We start from the raw sequence: 21,536 nt of genomic DNA, 5'->3' as shown, positions 1-21,536 counted from the left end.
TCATCTAAAAGTCACCTCTTGTGAAGGGTCCCTCTGACGTCTAAAGTTTTCTTTTCTGTACCGAGTTAAAAAGATGTATTTGTTAAAAATGCTGTGAATGGCAGGTCAGTTGTAACTAAATGGATTATTTTAGTCATTTCTGGGGAGGATTTTATTGCTTTGATCACTTCAGTCAGTGTGTTTAAATGAAGTTTGCTAGTTTTGTTTCCTTTAGATTACCGTTCATTTGTTAAACACATGTATGCCCTCCCTTCAAATTATTAACTTTGGCTTTTTGGTGGCTCCAAAAGCTGCATTTGCTATTTTAGAAACTCTTCAATTCTTATGGAGAAGTTTCTTTTTTTTTTAGGCTAACTGCCAACCACCATAGGTTACACTTTCCCAGTCTACAGTTAAAACTCAAACAAATTCCTGAATGCAGTAATCTTCCTGTTACACTCCTCGCATGGCAAATGGGGCATCTCCTTCCCTCTTTCTTTTCTCCTTCACTCTCCGTCAGCCTCTCGAGATAAATGCCATGTCACAGGCAACCGCGTCAATTTTTTTTTTTTTCATGTTTTTCCATACCAAAGTGGGTCAATGTGTAAAACACTCCTAACTTGGCAAGAGAGGAGATGAAGAGCGTGAAGCAGTCTTTCCAAACAGCAATAACATGACGGAATGGTAGTCACTCAGCACCCTCCCCCCCTCAAGAAAGCTCAGAAAAAAACACACTCAGCAGCACGGGACTCCACTTAAACCCAGCTCCGCACTGTGTGTTTGTGTTTGTCAGAGTTTACAGTGTGTGTATATGTTTATAACAGAGCGAGCAAAGGAGTAAGTGAGAGATTAATTAACCTTTTCACAGAAAAACGAATGTTTTAGCAGCATTGCCAAAAAGAACATTTAACAATGAATGTGTGGTTTTTATTGGACAGAAAATGAGAAAGAGAGTAATTAGTCACTTTTCAAAAAAAAAAAAAAGAAAAAAGTTTGAACTCTCCTGTTTTAGAAATGAGAAACAAACAATGAGAATATACAGTATAGCTCCCTCACACATGCACTCCAGGCCTGAGCTTTTCTAGTCATTACATGGCGCAGCTGCATGCATCTGACATTGAACTGATTTCACCCTTGCAGGCTCCAAGCACAAATTATGTCTGACCTTAAAGGTACAGTGTGTAATATCTCTGCTAGATGTCGGAGATTGGAGGTTACAGTCAACTTAATTCTGTTTTCTTACCCCTCCTAACGCAAGTGCATAATCCTAACAGTAGGACAGAAAACTCTGGCAGCTGTTTATCTGTGACAAGTGGACGCTGTCAGTCTGCAGTTTACCTCAGCTGGTGTCCACTGTTATTTACTCTGGAGTAGATTGTAAACTTTATGAAAGGAGACGGTATACGAGTCGATGAGGCAACTTCTGTTGATGACAGTGAAACTCATGCGAGTTCTTGAACTTTTCTATCGGTAATCTCTGCTATTTTTGGTACAACACCTTTCGTCTGATTTCACCCAGCAAGAGCCAGTAACCACCTGAACTAGTGGTGGGTGGATCGATCCAAATATCGATTATATCAATACCAAGTCAGCATCGGTATTGGATCGATACTAGCCTGGTGAGATCGATTCTTTACTTTAAGTTCCGCTCTTGTTTGCAATGCTGTGGTTTCAGGAAAGACAAAGAAGCCTGGTCGCCGGACTCACTGCTGCTATGTCAGCACAGAGCAGGCACACTTTGCTCCCCCTACCCCCTCTTGTGTTTAGCTGTTGCGCTGTCACGTGACATGACTAAGGCTACGTCCACACTAATGCGTTTTCATTTGAAAACGCATCATTTTCTCTCTGTTTCGGCCTCCCGTCCACACAGAGACGGCGTTTTCCCCGAGTAAAAACGCGCTCTTGAAAAAGCATACAGTTCAAAACTGAGCTGTCCCGTCGCAGTGTGGACGCTCGAAAATGCAGACTTTCAAAAACGATGATGCATTTTAGTCATGTGATGCAGTCATGTGACCAATTACACATAGATAGCGGAGGGCATTATACAGCAGTTGTTTTGTTTGCTCTCAATTTTGACAGCCCTATTAAAGATTAATATCAGTCTGTACATGCTCCAGATAGCTTTTCTTCAAATTATTTAATTCTCACTCACTTTGGTAACTTTGTACTTTTTGTGTTACTTGCAGCAACAACTCCACCTCATTGTTAGTCCATTTAAAAAACTCGGTGCTTTTCCTCGACCTTTTGCCGCGACGTTTCAAAGAGCCGGAAAGTAAATAAACGGCAGACAGAAATGAGGCAGGTAGAATCTTCTTGCGTTTCACGCATGCGCAATACTGGAACGTAAGCATTTTCGTTCGTTTCAGTGTAGACGCACAACTCTGTGAAAACGACTGAAAACGCTAGTGTGGATGTGGAGTGTTTTCGGACGGAAACGCCGTTTTCAAATCTATCCGGGCTAGTGTGGACATAGTCTTAGACGCTTTGGGGGAAGGGTTAAGTTGTTTACATAATATTTATATTTTCACCAGTTGTTGTTGAGAATTTTAATTGTAATTTTTGTATTATAGTTTCTCAACAGTACTTGTTTGTTTTCATTTGTTTACTGGTTTGCATGCATCCACCTTATTTATTGAAAAGTATTGGTATCGGCGATACTGGCCTGTATTTACTTTGTATCGGATCGATACCAAAATATGCAGTATCACACACCACTACTGTGAACCGTTGCAAACCAATCAAGGAATACAGATTTTTCCCTAGCATGTCCAGTATTGAGGTTTTGCAGACATGTGACCACTAACCATGTGACATTAACTTGTGGGCAATCATACTGACAATGTAGGGTCAAGTAAATAAAATCACAGACACCCAGGCCTAGAGTCTAATCTGCTAACCATGTGGCAACCACTAGTCGTGAGGGAAAAATTAATATTCTGACTGATTTTGAGTAGCTATGAGTAGTTCCTTCAGGCTGACAGCAATCACAAGGAAAATGATTCCTAAAGTCCCAGCCTGCAGACCAATCAGTGACCCCCTGGCAACTGTCTCTTCAGAAACTTTTTCACACTTTTTCATGTTTTAATATCACTGAGTTACTAGGTAGTGAGTATTTGCAATGCGGTGAATAAGATGTGAAATTAAACCATGGCAGTCTGTATCAACCAAAGCAATCACTCAGAGGTTTTTGGTTCAGCGTCTTCTTTATGGTTTCATCCGACAAGAGCCAGCAACATCCAGGAAGTAGTGTCAATAGGTCGGGGAACACAAATCTTTCCGTAGCAGTCTGTGGTTGTATTACATCCGATATGGTGGACAACTTTCAAATAACGTGCACAGGACTTGATACCAATACCCAGGAAAATCCTTGATACCATAGGGAAAGAAATTAAGAGGTTGCTTTATAAAGAGCAAAACAATATAAACAATAACATCAGTAACAATATTGTTTTCAAGTTAGATTACTGTAGTTCATTTGCAATCTAACAGTAACATACAAGATGAACTCTGTTGCGCTCAATATTAATTTGATCTCTTTATAAGCTTATTGGTGCAGCCATCCACAACAATTACAGGGTTATGTCTGGACTGTAAACGTACTGCTGACTGACTGACCGAACCACTCCACAAATCTGGAAGTGCAAATGATAAAGCAAGTGAACACTGTGGCAAATAAAAGTACCTGAAAGCTATTCCGAACTCAAAACCCGTCCATATGTAAATCAGATCAACACAAAAATTGATTTCTGCTGCTAAACTCATGCTTTCCTCTAATCCAAACATTTCCAGTTTTACCAACAAATCTTAAGCAGAAAGCTGAATCTCCTGATGACAGCTGATTACTTTCCAAAGTGTCTGGTAGACAGGCTTTACAACAGCCACAGTTTTACAAGCTTTTGGCCAGCGATTGGCGGTTATTTCCCCAGCTTGAGGGTAAGCACCAGAAGTGAGTTAAACGGTAAATATTCCTTTTGGCTTAAACTGCAGCCAACCTCTGATGACACACAATGAGTGGACCGAGTGTTTACCAAATAAGCTGGATAAGCTCATCTGTCTTCCCTCGCACTCATAAACATACAGTCATCCAAACCTGTATTTCTAACTGAGTCACGTGCTTTAATAGTTTCCTCATGCACAAAACACTTTAAACACACTGCCAGATCACAAGAAGAAGAAGGTGATGAAGCAATGTGATCTGAGTGTTTGTTCAGAACATCTAGCGGCATGTCTAATTTTGCAGATCAAAGTAGCATGATAAGTTTAAATTAAATTTCCATAATGTTATGGTTCAAAAAGCCAAAAGCAGTTCATACTAAACTGTTCATGCCACATCACTGCTATATTAGGCTCAAACTTTAAAACTCAGGCTTTAAAACTCAGTCCTTACCGAAAAAAAAAATGGTTCTGAGGCTTGTAAACCAATATTTTATGATAAATTTACCACGTTTTTGTTTGACAGATTTCTTGGTAGCACAGTCAGGCATCTATCTACCAACCTCCCACTCTACCACCTGAGCCACAGCCGCACACATGTTTAACCTTGTACAAAAACTAATAAGACAGGATTTGAGCTCCACTACATGACAGCTATAACTGTGTCACTTTGACTGAATAAGGATCAGATTATAAAGGCCCCATAAGAGCTTGACTGGTGTTGAAATGGGAATCATTCTTGTGTATTAAGGAATTTACACTTGGTGATAAGTAACTGCACACTCCTCTAAAAACTTAAGAGTATAATGCCGTCTAGAACTATTGGCCTGTTCAGTACTGTCAACTCCTTGTATGCATTTCTAGCCTACTTGTTTGCCATCATTTTTTAATTTATCAGCAACAGCATAACCACCCCAATGGAAGGACTCATAGATGTGATCAAAATCAAGGAGATTGCAAAAAACTTTCGGAATGGATATGAGGGTCAAATATGTTTTGATAATGCTCCATGCACAACCATGAACGCTGGCAACAATGTAGCCATTTATGTAGGTCACATTTTAGACTCTACAGAGAATCACATCTGAACTCTAAAATCAGTCTCGTGTTAACCGCTACACCATGGAGCCACTTAAACTTCTTTTGGCTGCTCCATTATTTGCATAGTCACCTCATTGTAGACACACTTCCTGACGCCACTCTTCCAGGGGTTTTGCATCTCTTCCCAGTCCCAAAACCATTCACATGCAATCGAAATGTCTTAACCAATACACCATGGAGTACTAATTAAGCTCTCAATTACACTTTTAACAAAATGAAATGAACAAATTAGCATTTGCACTAAGTTCTAAAGCAACATTACCATATTTCTATGTTACTGTAGTATAACTCTGAACCTGTAAGAGTTGGAAAATTGTGCCAATAACTGTTAAACGTCCCAAATGTCAATACAGTTCTAGTGTCTTTTAAAGAGGGAGTAGTAAATGAGTGAATAAGAGAATGATTTGGGGATTTTGGGCAGAGTTTCTATGTGTAACTACTACCCATGATGCTTTTCACTCTCACCTTCTCTGCCAGCAGCTCTCGGATTTTCCCTGCCTGGAGCCGGAACCTCAGCAGCTGCATTTCAAGAGTGATACAGCGTTTCTGCCAATCCACACTGGCCGCTCCAGCGGCTCCTGCCCCGCTGCTCTCCAACACGTCAGCCATGGCGAGAATTCAGGGCTCTTCCTCTGGACTGAAATACAGAAAACACAAATCTGCTTGTAAACTTTGGGCATGCATGGTTTGACTTTAATAGTTATGAATGGGCTGCACAAACTTGAAAATTTGCAAATTTGATCAAAGACTGAAAATGACATCCCTGAGCAGGAGGTTAAAAAAAAAAAAAAATCATCCTGGAAAGGCATTTCCCTACGAGGCTCAGCTTCTGTTTTCATTTACAGCACAAAACCTTTGCTGACCACACTTCCCATGATTCACTGACGAAACGTGAGTAAGGAAAATACTAACGATGAATCCACAATGACACAAGTTTAATGAAAGCTTCCTCTTACTTTCTGTGTTGCTTTGTGACACATAAAAAGAAACCTACATGCAAACACAAGTGTTAGGCACATAAATAAACATTGTAGAGAGATCACCACAGGATTATTTTTTATTTGCCTTTCCTATTCTTTCTTAGTCTCTGCACATGCCCACACACACTGAACAAAACCTCAGCAGGGAGACTTTTTGTCAGTGGGGGAGCCGGTTCATGTGTACTGGCTCTCAGGTCTGCCAGCCACAAAGCAGGTCAGTGCTCTGCTTTTTAGCCAAATTACCTACTAACCCAATCCCCTGCCCTCCCCCCTATGCAATCCCTTCTTAATTACAAGGAAGGAGCAAAACGGGATCCTGTGCAGCACAATAGTGTCTTTCTGCATGACAGTCCCATCACAGCTAAAGAGGAGGGGGCACCAGCTTGCTGCAGCAAAGAAAGGAGGAAAGAATGTGTGACAGTGAATGGACCGAGCTCTGAATGTGGGAAACTGGGGCGCTTAAGTTGTTTTTACCTGAGGACGATTGACTGGTGGCTTTTTTTCCCTCGACAAGATACTCATTTAAAAAGGTTAAAGGCCTGCTGTGTGAACATCCCGAAATAAAAGTAGTTCTAATGATCAGCTTTGAGGTTGTGTGCCTAATGTGCAGGTTTGTGTGAACATTTGCACATCAAAATGAAAACAAATGAAGCTCAAGGAAGTTATAAAAGCTGAGTTTTCAGACAGAAAGACATCCAGTCTCAAAGTGCAGCCAGACACCATCAGCAGAACAGCAGACGTTCAAAGTCCGGCAACTATAACTGCAACATGGCGCTCCCTACAATTAGCATGCTCGTAAATACAGGCCTAGAAAACAAATTACAGAAGTCATGCGAGTGGAGGTTTTACCAGCCAACCGCTGTGCCCAGCCTGGACAGTCAAGGTCCATCTACCAAGAGTTCCCCTGTGTCTCTGTCTCTCTCTGGGGCAAACTGGAGGGTATGAGGGTCATGCAAAGTCAGACGCCATTGTGGGTAAGAGGTTGGATCCCTTGGCTTGAATAAGCCTTTCTGGGTCATACTGTGCAGAACAGGGAAAGACAACGCCAGATGCTCCTCCAGGAGCTAAAACAGCTGGGTGTAAACAAGCCATTTGCTTGTTAAACACTCTCAGCACTGCTATGCTAATTCTCCCTGAACCAATTCCTTTAGTGCTCTTTGCTTGTTGGAGACATTAAAGGTTGTTAAAGCTAAGGGCAACCTGTGCCAGGATCCCAGTTGAATAATCAGCAAGTGTAAAGTTAAACTTGCTCAAGGTGAGGAGGGAAGGCAAATAAAGATTACAGAAATGTTTTCTGCTCACTTCCTCAGAGTGCATGCGGATAAAAATCAACCCCACAACACCAGCTTGTCAAGAATTAGTTTATTCTCAAGGTGTGTGGGAGCAATACAGCCCAACGTGAATTAAACTGGAGTCATTTTATCCTTTTCAAGTATAGCCCTCCATCATGGGATGGTTTACAGAAATGCAGAAGGCAATTTTCCACTGAGTCTAGTGTTAAATATGATCTGATAAATACTATTCTCTACTCAAGTATCGTCTCTTGTGCTGGAAACATTCAGGTGGTAGGGGTAGAAAGAAAGAAAGTCAAGACAACAAAAACAAGCTTTCCAGGATCTGCACGGTAGATCCATGTTTAGTAACACTTGGGCCACCCAGAGCGGACTGTGTGGGGAGATGCATGCGAGGGATGTAGCGCAGAACGGCGAGTGCTCTCCTGGCAGCAGATAGATGTGAAGGCCCTGGGAGCTTCTCTACTTCCATCTAGCTGCAAGAACTTGCACACAGCCACAGCCAGAGCAAACACTGGGAAAGACGTCTGGATGGAAACGCCACCGCAACGATCCCAGCAGGATAGTTTCTACGCCTGCCATTGGAGACGACCGCTTCCCACTGACAGTTATACTGCAGTATTCCTCAAACTGAGTGAGATTTGGTATTCAGTAAGGAGAGGTTTTATTCATAATCACAGATTGAAATAAAGGAATTTGTGTGGACAGCGTGTGAATGCACCTTTGCCATTCTGCGCACAAAAAAAAAAAAAAAAAAAAAGGAGTCTCAAGTCGGTCCTTTCGTTGACATGAACCTCTTTAATCACCACGTATTCAAACACACACTCCGCGGTCAGTCGTAACTCTTCAGCGCTTGCTTACCAGAGCACAGGCAGGCGCAGATGGAGATACACAGAGGACTAGATTGGAAACAGACACATGTGCGTGCACACCACTGACACACTGCTGAGCATGCAGCTGTGGTGATGTAAGTGATTAGGTGGTTCAGTCATATCATCCCCACCAGACATTTCAAATCCCCGATGTTGTTGTCTCCACAGAGGTCCAACTTGGCTTCCCTGCGTTTTGGCATGTCCCCCCACTTTGAAAAAGACTCCCATGAGACAGCACAGCAGCGTGTGCGTAAATCTGGGTCAGTCACAGCAGATTTGTGTCAGCGTGGCAGATCCCTCTGTGCATGAGAGCTGACACAGAAAACCTATCCGAGAGCACGAGGAGTCAAGTGTGGGTGTTTTAAATATTGCCTTATCGTCTCCTCGGTGGCCTCATGTGTTTAACAAAGGGGTTGACTCCCATCTGGTCAGGTAGGCCTCACACTTTATATTTTTTTTAAGAATCAGTGCCTCACCGTTTATTAACCTTTGACCCGATTCATGATAGAAACATAGAAAAACAACATCATTTGCTGTTGTTTTTATAGTTATACTCAAAGGGTAACTTTACAATTCTAAAATTACACATTTAAACCACCGCAGAGCCTTGTGGATGTTTTTAGGCTATTTTTAAAATCTCAACTACACCTCACCTTTATCCTCCCCAGTTATCTTATCTGTCTTGTCTTACTCACCTCTCCTCCAACACCTCTCACTTTCCATCCTCCTCCCTTCTTTCCTCCACATCCTCTCCTCCTCTTCCTAACCTTTGCCAGCAAGCAAACCTGCAGCTCTCTCCCAGCCCAGGTTAATGACAGGCCTCAGCAAACTGACCACACACATTATCAGTCTCGGGCTTAAATACAGGCCCTGACATTCCTCTGCACTGAGGTGTAAACATCTACCTCTGCAACTCTTCTGTCCTTTGCACACACTTTTAAGTCCTGGCTTCTGCAGTTATCGCTGCAGGGCATAGAAAGCCTTTGCTTTTGACATAAAATCCAAGAGTTATAGCAGGAGACACGCTTAAACACACTGTGTGGAACGGAATACATATACATATATACATCTTGGGTCTATATATCAGCCTGAGAATGTGTTAAATCACAGCAATAGCCCCTGCCGGAGAAGTCAGTTTGATCTGGAGCAGCAATGTGAGCCTTTATGATTTCCCCACATGTTAAAAAAGATGATGGGATTTAAAAAAAAAGAAAAGCTGCGCACTTTACTCTAAGGTCATGCAAACCCAATGCAACAGATGTTATTTCCTTCTTACTTCACATGCAGGCATCGCAGTTTTAATATACGTATTTAGAGCTAACCCAAGGGCGAGACTTTATACGAAAAAAGGTCCACAAGGAACAGGTGTGTGCACAGCTCAGCAGCACAGCATCAACCGTAAAGCGTAGGTCTGCAGAAACAAAAAAAAAGTTAACCGAGCCATCAGGAACCTCTCAAAATACACAGGCGTCTTTTGTCCCCAGCAGCCTCCTGCACGCGACTTTATTTAATTTTGCACGATCATAAAATTCCGCGAGTGACTGAAGATATAAATGAAATAGATCACTTAATATCATGTGCTTTTAAAACGGACCACTTTAAGGCTTCTTTACCTTGTGACTTCGTTGTTTATGCCCACCTCTCAGTCGAGTCTCTCCTCTCACGGACACCTTCCCCGGCAACTCGTCGCAACTCGGCTCATAACGTCTCCGTCACCGCGTCGACTTCCACTCGCTTCTCTCATTCATTTCTTTGCTTTCATGTCTTGTGTCGGTCCGCCCCGGTGCCGTCCTTCGTTTTCTTTTGGAGCGCAGCGACTTCAGTGCAACTCACTCACAGCTCCATTCAACAGACTCATCCCATTTTCCTTTAAAGGGCCGAGTGCGGGATCAAATTTCTCCAGGAGTCAGGCCCCCCTCTTGTGCGCAGAAGCTGCTCAGGATATTGCATTAAGGCAGACTTGGGTTTTCCCTTTAGGATGTAAACAAAGAGCAGTGAATATTACTTTACTGAAGAAGAAAAAAAATCCCTATAGTCTATAAACCCGAGGAGAGATGAAACAGCTTCATGTTTTAAGGCCAAGGATGTTGTAAAAATGGGGCGACAGGAGATGTCTGGTCACCCCAATTTTTATTTAGAATACATCATCAAAAAATCTTAAGAAAGTTTTACAGTAGTTCATTATTAGTTCTTTTAGATTTTCAGTCTGAACCATAGTGGTTGGTCTACTGCTGATAAATTTCGAGCATTGGCAAAAAGCATGCCTGCCTTTTCTCCCTCAGTTTAGCCTGTCGATTATCAAACATATTTCATGTAAAAATGTTTGAGAATTAATCAAAATTTATCTCTTACTTTAAAGAAACGTTTGAGAAGTATGAGAAGTATGGCAGCAAATACTACTGTTCAGTTTTGTTGATGTTGGACCTGACCTGCCACAAGGTTCACTTTTGGGGCCTTTACTGTTTTTGTTACATCTGCACCCTCTTCAGTACACTTTGAACATTTTCAAGGACATTTCTTATCACTGGTATGTTGATGACATTCAGTTATATATCTCTATTTAGTTACAAAATGTTTCTAAGCTACAGATCTTACATAGTTGCTTAGACTCAACTAACAGTTGAATGGCTGACAACAATCCTTGTTTGTGCGCCTAACAGATTTGTGTCTAAGTTAATGAAAACTCTAGGTCCTCTTGCCACTTCTGCTATATCTTCTATCAGGAAGATTGGTCACTTTGGATGTTAACGTTAAATCTCTGGTTCACTTTAGCTTTCTTCACTTAAGAAATATTGCCAAGTTGAATTTCTTATGTCATGCTTGGCGTTGGAAATTTATCTTCATCACTTAATTTCATCACATTACAAAACTTCCCTGGAACATCTGCAGAATTATCTGAATGCTGCTCCAAGACTTGTTGGTCACGCCCTTGCTGACCCAGCTGCACTGGCTCCCCAGTAACTTCAGAGTCCACTTCAGGATTATGTTTTTAACTTTAAGCGCTCCGAGCAGCGGCACACATCAGTGAACTTGAGGTCCTTGACCTCATGTGTTCAGCAGCCGCTGGCTGTGCAGCAAGAGCACAAAGCTGATAACTAAATGTGACAAACTCGTCTTTTCAAACTTGCTTTTTGGTAACTTTTTGTTCCGATATCCTTGCATTTTTGTTGTGAAGTACCTTTTACTTTTAAAATAACATTTTAAAAGCAGCTTGTATATTACCGCTGATATCAAGAATTTAAAGACCACCATGTGTGAGCACTAAAAAGTCCAAATTTGAGGTTTTAAGTAGCCTAATTACAGTTTGTATGTTTATTGGCAAAGCTTGCAGGCTGGGCTTTACTGGAATCAAAAGTTGTTAAACCAATGTGTGGTGCTTTGCCACTGTACTGAATAATTATCTAGGCAGTAAAAGAATTGTTAGGGGATCATTTGGGAGTAGCTGAAAACACACCAACGAAATACAAGTAGGCTCAGGTCTTGCATCCCCTTCAGAGTCCTGGTCTTATTTCCTTAAACCTCAGAAGGATTCCCTCAAATGTCAGAAGTAGTTCAGATTCAAGCGGCTTTAATCAGCAGTGTAGTCTGAAAACAAATGGGGCCTAATCAGAAAGCCAGACTAGTGGCCCTGGTGGGAAGATCGGTTTCTACTCATGGACTTTGCATATCTCCATCTGGAACGTTTTATAGTGTCTCTCTGTCTGTCTGTGCATTTCAAATGCTGCATGTTATACCCAAATAAAAAAATCATTAGTAGCAAGCTTCCTTTTACATTTACACAGCATCTGATACTAAGCAGCAGCAGCAGTTCAGTTTCAAGTCGCTCAGTGTAATAACAAAACAGCAACAACAAAAAGATCTAATTAAAATATGGCCAAAAATGGATCTGTGGCATATTTTATTTTAAAGTTGGTTTGTTAATGTAACAAGCATGCAGTGGTGAGACACGCCCTGCTGCGTCCGCTGACTGATGTAGTAAATACGGAGGGCATGCATGAAGACATATTCGGACAGAGACCGAGATTGCACACAAATAACCACAAAAATCTTCTCAGCTGATGATGTTGCAAAAAGTGGACAGAGATATGAGGCACAGTAACAACATGTGTTTATTTAGTTATTTTTAGCGAGCACCAACTTCATGTCGTAACTGTTTCTAGCAGTTCAAAGTTAAGCTGATGTTGAAGGTAAAGTTGAGTATTTGTTCACTTAAAATATTGAAGAATACAGTGTGTAGAGTTGACCTGATGGTGGGGCTGTTTTAAAGCGTAAATGATCTTCATTTTTATTTCAACACTGTCATGGAGATATCCATCAAAGAGATACAACATTGTGCAAAAGTCTTGAGTCAATCCCTCACTTCTTTATCTTTTATATGTGGTCTTGGACTATAGTTCTCCATTTCTGAAGGTATTTCAAAGTCTTTCTTTGGACGTTGATTGCTCTTTATTCCTTTTCCTTCAGTCTGACCATTTTCACAGAAATGATTCTTTGTTTGTTGGCACTAACCTATGAATCCTTAAAGTATAAAAAGACACTTAAATCAAGGGATGAACCAGTGTTGTGTCTACATGTAACAGACAACTTGGCAAAGAATCTTAAGAATTATAAAAATATATTTTTAAACCCTTTGTTATTAGAAGTCTATCATAAAAAGACAGGAATTGTTTCCATTTCTTTAGTTTAATCCATGAAAAAGATAACACAGTTTGCTATGCATACAATAGTGTTTTTCCACAAACTAGGTGATTCCCAAAGAACTATTATCTGAAAACTTTGCATGTCTTAGCAAACTGTAATCTGGACAAGTTGAGGATAAAAGAAGAGAAGTGATAGGCCTAAAATCCTCTCTACAACAAATTAACAGTATCTGAAATTCATCTCCTTGAGAAATAGTAAATAATCTAGCAAAGACCTGACACAGGACCTGAGAGATGCTTCTGGGCCTTCAGGTGATCCATCCACTGTTCAATGGAGCCTCATCAGAAACAGGCTCGCTTGAAAGGTGGCTGTCAAGAAGCAATTCTTAAGGAAAAAAACAGAGAGAAAGGGCTGAGGAGCGCCAAATTACACTAACACAGGGAAATCTGTAGCAACTGGTCTTTTGTGATGAATCCACATTTGAAAATTTTGGCTGAAACCACTGTCAGTATGTATGGAGGTGGTCAGGAAAGAGATATAATGATGAGTGTCTACAGCCATCTGTACACAGGTGTAGATGCACAGTGGAGTGTTTTGTGTTTGCATTTTAGCCAGAGGCATTGGAGAGCTTCTCACAGTTGATGGAATTATGGACACAAATGTAGAGAATGCAACAAAAGGCAGCCAATATCCAAAGAGCAGATTTGGATGTCCTTCAAGAAACCCGGAGAACTATTCCTGAAGAAATTACTAGAAAGCTTGCCCAAGAGAGTTCAGGCTGTTGTACAAGCTGTGTTTTTACCTTATATACTGTATTTACATGTATGTTTGCACATAATTTAATAAATTACTGCACCCATTTTGTCCAAGAAAAATATAAAGAAATTAGGGTTACTTTTGCAAAGTACTTCAGTATTTCAGTCTGGGTCTGAATACTGGACCTACCAGCTGACAGGCACTGGCTTGATCATACTGCTTGCATGGCTAAAACCCATATGACAGATGTGTTCAGCTTCTAGATCTATAAAGAGAAGCCACTGAAGAAGTTCCTTAAACCTGCTTTCTGTCTAATGGCCCTCAGGGAGGTGAGGGCTACTGGGGATACTGTGGTTGCAAAAACAAGTCAGATTTATAGAAGTTTATATGAAAACGTCTCTAATGCTCACTTCATCTATGACCTCAGCAAATACTCTACTGATGAGTTTATAGTCTCCGCTGCTATTTTCAAGTCTTAATAAATTCAACATGATGTTTGCTTTATAAATTATGGTCCCATTAGTGACCAAAAGGATGATGCTTCAGGGCAGGTCAACGAGGCTTCACAACAGGGCTTCACTAACCAACGGATGACATCATGCTTCACAGTCCATACTAATAAACTTCTGCTTTTGTTTTGGACTGATACGGGATTCACACTGCATGTGAATACCTTTATTTTGATTGTAAACTGCATAGACATAGGAAACATGTCATTAAATTAAAAAAAAATCATTTTAAAAAACTTGCTGGGTTTTGCTGGTTGCATCAACATTTTCTAACATGATTAACTGCAACTTTCTGGGGAAAATGTTTCCAAACTTCATCCTGGAAATGATCGATTTAGACTGGGAGGGTGAGTTTACAGCAGGGATTTTGGCATTATAGCTGGCCGGCCAAAAGGCTCTGCCTTGTGTTGCACAATAAGTCAGTGCCTCAGTGCTCTCAGTCAAAACAACTGGTGTCAGGCCTACATGGTTTACATGCCTATTCTCGGGCACAGCTGCCAGTGCACTGGGGGGAGGCAGGACAGTAAAGAGGGAGCTTAAGGCCAGTTTCATCAAGTGTTCACAGATTAATGTGTTTTCTTACAGCTATTTAACTTGCAGAGCTATGTGATGACCCAGACTGTGACAGGGTCACTGAGCAGACCCGGGAGATCCAAGTGACCCATCGTCAGAGCTGAGAGGAAGTGGTAGATGACAGTAGTCTGAGATAAAGTGGACTTTGTAGCCGACATTAGGCAGAGATAATAAAACAGAACAATGATTGTTTGATACTTGAAGATTTCTTAAAGAAATGAAGAAATCTCCTCTTCTCTGCAAGGCCACAGTCTGGTGTACCTTTTTTCCCTCACTGTCTACATGCAGCATATGTTATTTTGATTAAATCCAGTACACTCATGCAGACAACCTGTTGTGAATGCATTTTAGCACATCAACAAAAAGCCCTGAAAAGAGACAATATAATTACACACAAAAATACTGTACTTTATACTGTGAGGTAAAGACCCTACAATAATAGACAGAACACCCCATCAAAGAGACGACTCCTTTGAGCAAGGACAGTGGGAAGGAAAAACTCCCTGTTTTTAAAAGGAAGAAACCTCCAGCAGAGCCAGGCTCATGGAGGGGCAGCCATCTGCGTAACCACTTGCGGGTTAGGTGAAGTTTACGGGACAAAAGACACACGTTTGAGTGTTACTTTGCAATGTTTGGAATATATATCAGTGAAATCAGATTGTGTGTCCAGTTGGAATGCTTTCATATGGAGGAATCTTCTCTGTTGACATGACTCAGATAGAGGGTAGAGTGACACAGATTTGTCAGTGCTGCTTCACTTTCAAGGTTCCACAAACCAAAATAAAAGCAGAAAAATCTGCTTTCAGTCTTCAATCACTTCACATCCAAATGGAGCAGACTGCAGGGAAAAAAATTCACCGTAGACTCAGTCATTCCAGCCTTGCATTTGAAAGCCATAATTTGAGCAAACAAGTAAAGAGAGGTTGTTTTTATGATGACTCCTGAATTTTTTTATATGACCAAAGCTTCTAGTTTGAGTCCTGTTTTTGTTTCTTAATGTGTATTCTTTTCCTCTTGTATTTTGCTTATTTAATTCAGTGAGTTTTTATCTGAAAGTTCACAAAAAAGAAAAAAAAACATAAATTAAGTAAGTGAAATTAGATGGCTGACAGACACTGACAGTGAAGCTTCTCTGTGGCTTTTTTAGTCCACTTGTCTTGGCCTTCACTATAGCACTAAAGCAGAGCATTGCTCTTTTTCTCTCTCGCTCTCTCACATGTTGACTGGCTTTTTAACTACTGGAGATTTTGTTAGGCTAACAAATAGGTCTCCTTTTCCCCCTCTGATGTCCTTTGAGCATTTTACTACCATTTGGCCAGCCGTGCTGGAACCACAGAGGGAGTGGAGCATGATGGAAACTCCATATAAAAAGAAAATAAACCAAACTCACTTAAACAGCAACATTGTGAGAGAGAGGACACTGCTGTGGATGAGAAATGCAAAGGACAACACGTTTGACACTGAGGGGAGTTGATGAACATACATTATGAGTTTTTATGGCGGAAAAAACTACTCACCATTTCATTTTTCCCCCCTCTGTGATAACAAGACCGTTAACTCCTCTCCCTTTGCCTTTCTCTTATTTCCTTTGCTTCCTATTTCGGTTTGCTGTGCTTCTTTTCACTCTGTGTGTGGTCTGCTTGATGAGCGACAGTGCATCTTTAAGCTGACAAAGGCCAGCAGTGAAGGTAGGGGTCATCTTCCTTTTGGTCACTGCTGTAAAAGGACACACACACACGCACTCCAAAAGCCACTGTCCTACATTAGATTTATTTTTGGAGCGATTGCACAACTAAAGCTGGATTCATTTGACAATTTTAAAATCACAGCCGTTTTAATTGATGACAAAAATCTTCGTACAGCCACTTTCATCAATATGAGGAAGTGTGGCGGTGGTTTCTCAAGCTATTTAAGCACTCCTGGTGGAATATAGACTGTCTTTTGTTAGAATATACTCAAAAAAGAAACAAAGCAGAAAAAAAGCTCTGTTTACACTTGCAGTATTTTACACTTTAAAAAAAAAAAATCATTCCACTAATGCGCAAACATGCATAAAATAGGTGGATAGTAAGGCGTTTCTGTTTTTGTTTGTTTGCCATATATGCTATGTATTCTGGCTTAAAAGTAATTTTCTGGCCTATAGTCACATACACCACATAACACATGGTAATGTTACCAGTTGTTATGGCAAACTCCTTGTTTATTATAAGCTGCTTTTTGTCCTGCAGGATCGGGGAACAAATTCTAGCTTCTTAATAAATGCAGCACCAACATTAGTGTGTACACTGTGACTTAATGCTGATCATGTGCAGCAGACGTTAAAGCAGAGGTCTGGCACTGTGCACACTGTCAACATCAGCAGCGCTTAGGATCTATTGGAAAATACATCTGGTGAGTGAGATGTAGTGCAGTGTGCTTAGTGACAATGTCCTTGGAGGCAGACAGCATGAGTGTGGTCAGGCAATGATCCCTAAATCACAGGTCCAGGCAGTGATGACTGTTTAGCCACTCCACAATAACACTCATTTCATAAAGCTGCACGTGGGAGTGTATGCACGAGCGTGACTCACACGCGTGAGTGTGTACCTCTAAAGAACATAAGTAAGCATGTGTTTTTCTACAGAATCTGCATGTGTGTTTGCACATGAGTTAATGCCTGTCTGTGTGCAGGACGAAGCCTTGTAAAGATCTAAATTACCACACAGAATCTCGTGGTCGTGCTTTGCAGCAAATTACCATAGGTGATCTGGCCAGAGTGTTTACATTTGGTCGGAGTGCAAATCGTAGCCAGTCCACAAACCACCAGACCACAATTGTTGAATATAGTTTTCCACCCAAACTAAAGCTGTGAAACTAGCCACGTTCACATCCTGCGGTCACAAATTCCCAACTTCAGTCAAAAAAGATTTCACTCTGACAAGCTCCTAGTGTCATTGGATTATGCAATTGAAAATTTAGCTGCCCTTTAAGACGGCTTACATGTGCCATTTAAGAGGGAAAGGTTTGGTGTCTTTCCTAACACTTTTAGATAGAGGAGGGATTCAACCTTTTAACCTTACAGCTATGTGACGGTCTCATTTGTCAACAGGCTAGCTTAGAAAGAGCTTTTGCAGCTGTCACAGAGCTAAATACTCTGGAGCACTTTCTAATGTCTCAGTGAAATCCACTTACTTTCCTTTTGGTATTGTTAGATCAGATGATTCATAATTATTTCTCATTGTAAACATGATAATTGGCTGTAGTTTCATGTAGACAATCCTCACAAGAAAACAATTGCGCATTTTATATCCTTTCAGTATGTGTTCCACTAGATGTAGAGACAGAAAAACTGACTAACACACCTAACTAAATACCCTTGGATTTTTGTGAATGCAAGTGAGAGTAAGTAGGAGCATCCACTTGCGAGAATTGCAGATATCAAAGTGATTTCAATCCATCATGGTGATTCCCACAGACAAAACAGCCAACGCTGAGGACAGACAAGATCTGCAGTGACACAATACACTCTCTGTTTACACTGGGAAGTGGGGAATCGAGTGGGGAATAAGCTAAGGAGACGAATAATGATGGTGGAAGAGATAGAATTCGAGTGTACTGCCAGATAGCATGCATGTGTGCTGAGAAAATTGGATAAAAACACAGTGAAAAGGGTGGAGGTTGAAAAAGCAGGGTGTTTTGCAAGCAGAGGGTGAGGCAATGTCACATGACCCTCTGAAACTCTATGGATGGGGAGCTGTGAAAACCAGAGCACAATGGAGAGTATGAGAGCATTAAATGGACAAAACCCAACATTAAAAACTGTGACTCTAGCCTGAAGGCTGTACTCCTCCGGGGATATTCTGGCTGAGTCCCACCCTGCGTCTGGTCCAGTGTCAGTGGTTACAGAGTGTTTTGCATGCAGGGATCTAAAGATCCGGCTTTGATAAGTGCTTTGTTTGACACAGACAGAGAGGATGTGAGGCGTGGGTGCCACTGCTTTAAAGAAACAAGAATTCAAAAATGAAAATGCCCATTTCTGTGCACTTTTATCATGGCTACATTGGCTTTCATTCTGTCTTTAAACTTTATATGAGGCCAGCGGTGGGAAAAAAAAATAGTAATTTGGTTTTACTGAAGTGGAAGCAAATGCAAAATCTTTAAAGTCACGTATATTTGCTTGCCCTTTTTTCTAATTTAGAGTCAGAGAGGAAGTTTAAAACAACTCAATAAAAGGTTACTGCCAGTTAGGTTAGCACAGAGACTGGGAACAGAGGGAAACAGCCAGCAACTCTCTCTACCTGAAACAAACCCCTTGCAAGTAAAGTACCTTGCTGAAGTGCACTGTAAAATGGAAACACTCAAGACCAAGCACTTGTAAATTGGATGGCACACACACTATCACCATGGAGGTCAAACAGAGCTTTTCTTTTCCTTTTTCTCCAACTGTCTTTCTTTATTCTGGTCCTCTGGAGAGAGCTGTGTCAATGTGTTAATACAAACACACACATAGACATGTGGTGCTGGAGGTGGCCAGTGCAGAGTGAGAAAGGAGTTCCAGTAGAAGGTGTAAAGCCCACACAGATCTTTATACAGTCTGAACCCCCCTGCTGTAGTCTCCACATATTTAAAGCTTGATGTCTTTTGCATTGTCAGAAGAGTGTGAATGCCCCACAAAGGAAAAAACACCAACACAGCCTTGTTTTTCTAAGCGATACCACACACATGTTGACGTGTCTTGATTTGACTTGACTTTCTTACATTAGAAAAAAGGTTTGTATATGCAACACAATGCCAAATCAATCACTCTGCAATCTGTTGCAGAGTGTTCATTAGCACTTGCTGGTTACACAGGCTGACAGAGAAAACCAAAGCACCAAGTGACCGCCGGAAGGGAAACTGTTGCCTATATTCTCAAACCAGACATTTATGATGCCATAAATCTCCTGCTCAGTCAGGGCTCAGAGGTGTTTGTTAAGGTGGAGATGTAAATGCAGACAAACATGCTTTATTGTTAAAAAAGACCCACTAGTCAGGAGCCACGAAGCACATTCACGTGCACATGAATAAACATGTAACCACATTAGAAAATGAACTGTTTCTCATGATGAAATGTCATAAAATATCCTAAAATACACATTTTGCTGTGCATCTTGCACACGGCAGCTCAACTCATAGACTAAAACACTAAAAATAATACTCTCTCATGTTTGCTGCTGTGGGTGGTCTTTAGCATCCAAAGAGAGGAAAATAACGACACAGCTCAAGATGTTAAACAACAATGCTCATGTAAAGAAATGTCATGATTTGCAATGAAGCTAGGAGGCTAATAACATTTCTAACATGCAGGTAAGACACGTCATTTGTCTTACTTTGAAAGCAGAGTAAGAAGCCAACAGTCCACACTAAAGTGCCAAATTACAGACATTACCAACTTTACGAGCACGGTGCCAGTATGAATAAAATTCTGATTCTGAAGTGGCTTTGTGCTTGACCTGTGCCCTTTATGCTGTTGACTATCACATTGTCTTCATCACATAATGTGGATGCTTTAGAGTGGTTCTCCTCATATATGTCTGAACAATCCTTCACGGTACTTGCACCGTAAGGTTCTGTTTTGGGGCCTTCACGGTTTCTGTTACATCAGCTCTCCCTTCAGCACATTTTAAATAATTTTTGTGATATCTTTATTACTGCTACACCGATGGCATTCAGTTATAAACCTCTTTTTAACTCTCAGGATATTACTAACTTACATAGTTACATAGTTGCTTGGACTCTCTGAGAAATTGGCTGGCTGCGAATTTTCTCCAAATTAATGAAGAGAAAACAGAAGCCCTGGTTTGTTTCCCTGACAGATTTGTACCTGAGGAAATGGAAACTTTGAGTCCCTTTGCCAGATTTACTAAATATTATATCAGAAACTTTGGGGTGTCCATTGAGTCAGCTTTCACTTTGAATGCTCACATGAAATCTCTGGTTTGTTCTTAATTTCTTAACTTTAGAAGTATTACCAAGTTCAGATCCATTGTGTCATGCCCTAAATTGGAGATTGTCATTCATTCCTTTACTTCATCACATTTAGATTATTGTAATGCGTTGTTTACTTGTCTTAACAAAACCTCCCTGAAACATCTGTGGGTTGTTCACATGTCACACCCATGCAAATTCAGTTACACTGCCTCTCATTAACTTCAGAGTCTCCTTTAAGATTAGGGTTTTGACTTTTAGAGCTTTGCATGGACAAGCACCAGGACACATCAGTGAACTTTATATCCATACATCCCCAGCAGGTCCTTTGAGTTCATGTAATCAACGCCTGCTGCTTGCATAGCATACAGGCAGAGAACAAAAGGGAGATTTTTGCAACACTTGTTCCCAAACTTGAGAACTGTCTACTTCTAAGCCTGAGATCCGTCGAGTTGAAGTTCTCTTTTTAAAAACAGGGTGATGTTTCGATTTGATGTTGTAGCATTTTTGCTGTGAAAGACAGTGAAAGATCCACATGCCTGTAAAATCAAATCAAGATTCAACACTTGGAATATTCTTCTATGTGTTCATCACAGAAACAAGACTGCATATTCATCCAGCCCACATGTAATTGAAAAACCTCTGAAAAGGTACAAGACGAGTACCCCCCCCCCCCCCCCCAAAAAAAAAACAACTAATGAAGCTTTGGTATGTAATGCAAACATGCATTGCAGTTAAATGCTGATTTCGTCTCAGAGTAGAAGGATGCAGAACTATGATGAAATGTGTAATGAGCATGGTGGAAAGACTCAAAACAACACATGCACACATATTCACCCCCCCCCCCCAGCCATTTTTTTTCTTGACAGATCTGATGTCAGCCTCTTTCATCTCAGTGGGAGCTGATGTCATACCCATGCAGTCAATGACTTTGACAGCATTTGGACTCAGAAG

At 41.0% G+C, this 21,536-nt stretch overlaps 1 protein-coding gene across 5 annotated transcripts in view; it reads right to left on the bottom strand.

Moving 5' to 3' along the window:
• Nucleotides 1-10,083, bottom strand: part of plekhh1 (pleckstrin homology domain containing, family H (with MyTH4 domain) member 1) — a 31,901-nt gene extending 21,818 nt beyond the window's left edge. For 2 of the 5 annotated variants that reach the window (XM_040042852.1, XM_040042856.1), the window contains exons 1-2: nucleotides 9,771-10,083; nucleotides 5,479-5,650 (exon numbers count right to left, since the gene is read on the bottom strand). In XM_040042852.1, coding sequence (XP_039898786.1) covers nucleotides 5,479-5,622 — 144 coding nt within the window. In that variant the 5' untranslated portion in view covers nucleotides 5,623-5,650; nucleotides 9,771-10,083. The remainder of the gene's footprint in view (nucleotides 1-5,478; nucleotides 5,651-9,770) is intronic. The other 3 variants (XM_040042853.1, XM_040042854.1, XM_040042855.1) reach the window with 3 other exon arrangements.
• Between the last annotated feature and the right edge of the window lie 11,453 nt (nucleotides 10,084-21,536).

This window comes from Simochromis diagramma, unplaced genomic scaffold (assembly GCF_900408965.1).
Source record: "Simochromis diagramma unplaced genomic scaffold, fSimDia1.1 OVJJ01000304.1, whole genome shotgun sequence".
NCBI classification, from domain to species: domain Eukaryota; kingdom Metazoa; phylum Chordata; class Actinopteri; order Cichliformes; family Cichlidae; genus Simochromis; species Simochromis diagramma.
Note: the sequence above shows the minus strand (reverse complement) of the source record. Positions and strands in the feature narration are given on the sequence as shown.